The sequence below is a fragment of the Melospiza melodia genome, chromosome 1 (assembly GCF_035770615.1).
Source record: "Melospiza melodia melodia isolate bMelMel2 chromosome 1, bMelMel2.pri, whole genome shotgun sequence".
Classification (NCBI taxonomy): domain Eukaryota; kingdom Metazoa; phylum Chordata; class Aves; order Passeriformes; family Passerellidae; genus Melospiza; species Melospiza melodia.
The window spans coordinates 15,049,427-15,056,208 of record NC_086194.1 but is presented as its reverse complement, the minus strand read 5'-3'; the positions used below and the strand labels follow the sequence as shown (position 1 = coordinate 15,056,208).

The 6,782-nt window shown below is 41.9% G+C and overlaps 1 protein-coding gene across 2 annotated transcripts in view; it reads right to left on the bottom strand.

The window, feature by feature from the left end:
* Window positions 1-826: 826 nt before the first annotated feature.
* The window catches only part of ITGB1 (integrin subunit beta 1), a 44,512-nt gene continuing 38,556 nt past the window's right edge, over window positions 827-6,782 (bottom strand). Inside the window, exon 16 of one of the 2 annotated variants that reach the window (XM_063148656.1) lies at window positions 827-2,091. In XM_063148656.1, coding sequence (XP_063004726.1) covers window positions 2,026-2,091 — 66 coding nt within the window. In that variant the 3' untranslated portion in view covers window positions 827-2,025. The remainder of the gene's footprint in view (window positions 2,092-6,782) is intronic. The other variant, XM_063148647.1, reaches the window with a different exon arrangement.

Here is a 6,782-nt window from a genome sequence, read left to right as displayed (position 1 = left end):
TAGCTCTTTAGTTACTAGACAGGAGTTGAGGAGATGGATGGATTAAGGATAGTGAGACCATGGGTATAATAACTGTAATTATTTTAAAACAGAGAAACTGCTGGGACCTTACATGTGGCTTGTGTGGGATCAGTCTTCTGGGTTGATGCACTGCTACTGACTGCAGGAGTTCACTGCTCTGTCCACTGGCAGAATTCAGGTAAGCACCTGAGGACACTGCTTACAAACCAAGGAGGATTCACAACTACTCCTGGCTCCCAGCATCCAGATTTTATCCTATTTGAACTACATCTTCTCTCTTAGCTGCATCATCCAAAATCCTGGTTAAAGCAAATCCCACAATCTGTGACCCTTATCTTGAATCTGATCCTGTAGGGTGGCAGCTGCTCTCTCTCATTTAAGAACTGCTCACTTGGAGATATTAAGCAGCATCCATCTGCCTGGAAGCCTCTGCTGGAAACCCAGTTCAGACAAGGGTTTAGAAAAGCTCTTTTAATGGGACACTTAAATTCAAAGCCTTCAGCATCTCTGTGGGAAAGCAGCCTATCAATCCACAAAAGCATTTAGAAACCAGACTTGTTAAGGAAACTGGAGAACATGTAATATAATGAGGACAGGTTAATGCACATGTAATTAAATATTGGCCTAATTTGACAGCACTGGTAATACTGCATAGGGGTCAGTGTTCCTAAAGGTCAGCTTCCTGTGTGACATTAACTCCTTTCAGGGCATATTTGGTATTATTACAATTACTACCTTGCAGAGATGCAATGCTCTGGTTTTTTGAATAGTAACAACTTCTACAAGATAAAGAGACAAGATCAAGTATTTTAAGGTATTTTTATTTAATAAATAACTTCAGTAATAGCCCTGTAAAAAGTGAACATCTGTTAAAATAAAAAGGCACTTAAAATAAGAATATGACTATGATGCAGTTTGAATGGTCTTGCAAAGGCAAATATACATGGCACATGTCAAGAATGATGTGTGACTGTTCACATGACAAACTATGCAATCTTAGCTACAGGGTAGAGGCAAATTTACAGCTAAGACTGCTCAAAAAAAAAAAAAAAAAGGAAAAAAAGCCTGTGTTGATACAAAAATATTACAAAAATAATGGCAACCAAATACGTTAAAAAGATTAGAAGGTGACAAAGCACCAGGCTTGAAAGCAAAGAAACATTACAGAATAAAGACACAGCATCACTAAGGCCCTTAGGTGATCTGAGGATGTCTTGGTAAGGTACTTCATGATACTGCCACCCAGGGCTTGAATTTACAAAGAAAAACTAAGTAAGTTACCAGTCAGCAACTTCTTCAGTAATGGCACATGTTTTAAAGCTATTTTTTCCTTCTTAACATTCTTCTCAAAACTTTTCATTTTAACCATAACCTGGCAATATGCAACTTGAAAATCAAAGATAAGTATGCACACGCTTTTCAGTCTTGTACACTGCTCCCCTCCAGCTTACTCAACTTACCAAACACTTAATCATTCATCTAGCAAGTCAAAGACCAATTAACCACCAGCTCCATGCTACATGAGTTTAATTACATCTGCAAACTCAAGCCCTGATTTCCCTGTAAAGCTAAAAAGTTTAATACTAAATGGCTAGGCAGAGCCCTCATGCTGATTGCTTTAACCCCTTCCCTCCCAGTCCTGCCATGCAGCACCATGCCCTGCACAAGACCTGGATTCACAACACGGGAATGGGAAAGGTCAAAAAGGCACCATGTGACCTGGGCTGACTAGGCTACACAGTCTCAAGTTTTTTTTTTTTTTTTTTTTTGTCCCACCTCTGGCACCAATTACTCTTATTTGCAAAAAAAAAAAAAAAAAAAAAAAAAAAAAAAAAAAAAAAAAGAAAGAAAAAAAAAATTTACATAAGGTCTATTTTCACACAGGAAAACAAACCTGTATGCAATTCATTAGTAAAATCACTGCAGCTTGCCCTAAATCTATCTTATTGTGACTACAAAAGTTGCTATACTGCATACAGTGTTGTGAAGGTATACAAGCAGCGTTCATTTTCCCTCATATTTAGGATTGACCACAGTCGTCACTGCACTCTTGTAAATAGGATTTTCACCCTAGAAAAAGAAAAAAAAATATATTAACATGTAAAGATATGAAAAAAGATCTGTGTTTGCAAGAAGCATAAAAATCAGCATAAAAATTACCCATTAATGCTTTGCTTGTATACACAAACAGTTTAAGTCAAACTAGTTTTCCTTCTAGTAACTTGAACAAAGGCATGCACAGCTAATAAATAAAGCAAAGGGTTAGCAGGATCCTGTTCCATTTGCACCACAGAATTCCTTGGAGGCAGCTGAACCTCAGGGCTGAGGCATCACCCAGGGCTCTGCAGCCCAGGGCATTTTATAGAGAAGAACAGAATTGTAAACACCAATGTTTGACACCAGGACTGACCACAGGCCACATTCTGCTATAATAAACATTTAAACAGCTTATCTTTCATTGTAATTGAATTCTAGAAACAACTTGGAAAGACTGCTAGTATTTTGCTAATACACAGTCAATATTTACAGTGAACATTCAGTACTTGTCATTCTCATTTTATTCCTGCAGATCTCCCCAACCCCCATAAGAGGAAAATGTAGAGATAAAACAAAGAAACTTCTGTACTGGTGCAGATGCTGTAATAAAACAATTATTTCTACTGATATGAGGCAAGCCTACAGAACAATTGCTTACATCTCTCTTGCTGAGATTTAAAACCCCCTAAATGAAGCTTATTTTAAGCTTCCTTTTCCCCCAGGTTTCCTTCTATCTCAGTACATCTTCCTTCACTTATGACATCCTTGCACACCTCAGATGAACAGCTTGAACTCAAAATTAACAAATAAATCTTCACAGGAGAAAGGACCACTGCTAGAAGGGCCTGGAGCTGCAGCCTGAACCTCAGCCTGAGTGAATGCTGTGTGCCAGCACGGAGCTCTCTGGGCACACACAGCTGCCTCCTGAGCAAACTGAGCTCAGCGAGGATGTGAGCTCCAGGGCTGCCTGGCCAGGGCTGGATCTGCCCTGCAGCACAGTGAGGGCATCTCTGTCCCTCCAGAGCTCCCCACCCCACTCTGAGATGGGCTGTACAACCATATTGACTCAACTCCATTTACAATATTTCAGGTTAAACCAATTTTTCCTACACTCAATTAAACGATGCACAAACACCAGGTGTCTATTTTTCAGGGTCATAAACCTGGAAAAACAGCTTGGAATACCACAGAATGTGCCAAAGGCAAGCAAGAACCTCACTTGGTGTGAGATCTTTTCATCATGGCTCCTGGGAAGTTTGCTGCCTTCTGTTTGCAAGCGCAGGATGAGTAACTGCTCTACCCCAACACCAGAGGCTGCAGCTGCTCTCATGGTTCCTTTCACAGAAAAAGGGTTTTTCTCCCCACAGCCAGCTTCTCTAGCATGCAAAGAGCAAGAAGACACATCCAATCTTGCCTAGATCCAAGAGACCTGTCCAGCCAGAACCTGGACTGCCAGACAATGGAAGTCAAAGCTCTCTGTTCAGTCTTCTCAAGATCTGACTCAATGTCACCTGGACAGAGGTGTCACCTGAAGGAGGAGCTGGGTGTTCAGTGCTGGCTGTGCTTCACAAATACAGTGGAACAGCAGAAGTCCCTTCCCCCTTCTATCAGCTCCCAGGCAAATGCTGTCTAGATTAGAAGTGTTTCACCTACTGGTCTGGGAAGGGATGAGAAGCAACATTTGGTTGGGTTTGTTTCAATTTTAAATCATGGACAATCATGTGATGTCGCCAGTTCTCACACAATATGTGCAAAATTATGACCTTCCCTAATATTTTTAGCAAAAGGTTTGCAATAGTAACATGCAAACAAAACGGGAAAAACACGTAGGGATGGGGGATTTAATCTGGTACTGAAGTATCTCTTTATGCCTCAAAGTTCTTGGCAATGTACATTGCTTATTTCCTTGACAAGTTTTAACAGAGAATTCTTAAAAATACAAATATAAACCAATAAAGTTTATGATGCAGAGGAAGTCTGTAAGCATGAGAGGCTGTATCATATGCAGAGTAGAAGTTATTGTGCAGCTCCTCCATGGCAAGGCATTATGTAATAGTTGTGCTGTGTGTAATGCTTAGCCTCCAACATTTTACAGAACAGACTCCCCCCAGCACATACAGGGGCTATACACTCACATCTCCTAATTTCTAAAAGAGAGATAAATTCTACCAGATAGCCTAGGAATGGGTCTAAAGGTAAGGACTATAACTTCAAAATTTGCTAGGTGCTACTCATAGAACTAATTTGAACCTGAAATCAGGCTTAACATACAATTTGAATAACAAGATTGCAAGTTTTCTACTACACTGCTTTTTGAAGAGAAGTCAGAATTGAAGTTCTCATGCTGTTGATTTAGCATAAGCCCTTTAAGGATATTGAAACTCTGTCCTGCCTCCCCTTGTACTTGCACTTCTCAGAAGCACACAGTGGGATTTAGGTCACTGGATAAAGCACTCGACTGGCTGTCTCCCCATGTCAGGTCAGTGTCTCAGTTCCCATTACAAATAATGGAGATTTAGTCAATATTCACAACTCTTCAGCTTAACCCAACCTGACATTTGATCAGCTAAATGGCTCCTGAGGCTCTACTGCCTATAACTGCAACACAGGCACCTGATGGATCTGCAGGTTCCTTCCCTGCTCTCTTCTGGTGAAGCCCTGGCTGCTCCAGCCACCACAACCACTCTGCCTTGGGCCTGCCTTAGCAGGGTCTCCTGCAGACAGCTCTTCATTAAAATAAATATCCACTAATCCAACATGATGCTCCCCTCACTCAGGGCCTCTCACAGCTGGCAGAGGGTATGTATTTTCAGACATTAGAAGCATTCCAGTCTTTTCACTGGCCACTAAAACATGGGATTCCAAACTTGACGTCTTAGACTAATAGTATGATTTGGAATGCTCCCTTTTCTTCATGGCACTGCAGAGAATACACTGGTTTAAGCATGCAGAGTTAGGGAAAACACATTTGCCACATACCCCTACAAATGAAAACTCCATGCACACTTAAACCAAAATTAAAACTAACAAACAGTAACCACATACAAGACTCAGCGAAATACTGAGCAAAATAAAGATGGAGGTACTTTTTAAAAGTCTTTAAAAGACTGGAGTGATCAAAGGACAACAGTTCAGTCCAGTGTTACATAAAGATGAAACTATCACATAGAATAGTTCTGTGTTGAATTAACCTTCTTATTCCTTTTGCTGCAGGGGCTCAGTGTTTCAACAGCCACTGAATTACCTCCATGGTGGGTTTAAGACCTAAGCCACTGTAAGAAAAGGAGTTAAAGCTCATGCACACGCTGTTCAAGAGCTGCCTGTGACTGTTCCAGCCCCCGCCGCTGTCCCAGCGCTGCTTCCCAGGAGCGCGGGGCCGGCTCCGTGCCCGGGCGGCCGCCAGAGGGCGCCGCCAGCCCCATCCGTCCGTCCCTCCGTCCATCCATCCCTCCATCTGTCCACCCCTCCATCCCTGGGCCACAAACCAGCGCTCACTGAACACAACTCACAGGAAAGGGACTGAAAACACGGTATCTCTGCTCCCACACCCAGAGCACCTCCATCACTCAGCAGCAAGGCAAGTCACAGGCATAAAACCCAACTCAGGAGAAGGACAAGTCTCTGCGACTTTGAGCGCTTTGAACTGTTTCTGTTTTTTTTTTTTTCATTTTAACTAGTAGCTGCTAATAAGGCTAACCAAATTACTACAGACCTAAATTTCTTAAACTTCCCATATTTTATTATTAATGTCTAATACAAATGTGTTCATCACTTGTAAAATTCAAGATGACTGAATTTGGAATCTTTCTGAAGATGCTTTGCAATGCACAATCTATCCCCATGCAGGAGTGCTAATGGCATTCACTACAGATAGCAGCTCCGTATTTTAAATTTGTAGCACAGCTTTTTAGTCCAGAAGAAATTTATCCTTAGACTTGTTACAAGCATGATTGCACCAAAGCTTTTTATGGCTGGTTGGGGTAGAACCTGGGCAAACCCAGCTGTTTGAGCATTGAGCACTGGGATGCTGTGGCATCATCTGCACCACCATGGAGCAGCACCAGGGAAATACCTGAGTGCCTGGTCCATGGCAAACTCCAGGTGCTGCAGTTCCCTCACCACACAGCCCCAGCCCGTGTGTGGATGATGGCTGTGGGACAGGAGAAGGGTCACACAAACTGCACAAAGTTAATCTGTGGATGCACACACCTGGAGGGAATCTACTACAGCGTGATTTTCATATAATGGGATTTCAGATGACTTTCCTGCCTTGATATTACAAGGCAACTCTTCATCTAAATGAGAGGCTATGACAATAATCTAAGACCACCAGAAAATCTTATCTACAGGGAAAAGCAGGACCTTGTTTTACATCTCATGGCTCACCTACTTTGACAATTCTGACTTCCTCCTTTCCAGTGTTCCATAAGAATAAACCCACCTCCCTCTCTCCCCAGACTTCTAATATTTCTATGAGTACTAACAATTACAAAGTCATGCTTAAAAAACCCAAAGCACACCCTTTCACACTTTTAACCTTCGTATCTGAGCGAGCCAAAAAGGCAGAAGTCAATCTCTCCATTTACACCAGAGAAAAGCTTTTGGCAGGAAATACATTTTGAGGAGAAATGGCAGCACCAAACATTACATCCTGAAGAGTCACAGGGTAGAGAACAAGAGCACAGAATGGAAGTTACACACCGTATGGGTTGTTAGGTGCTTGT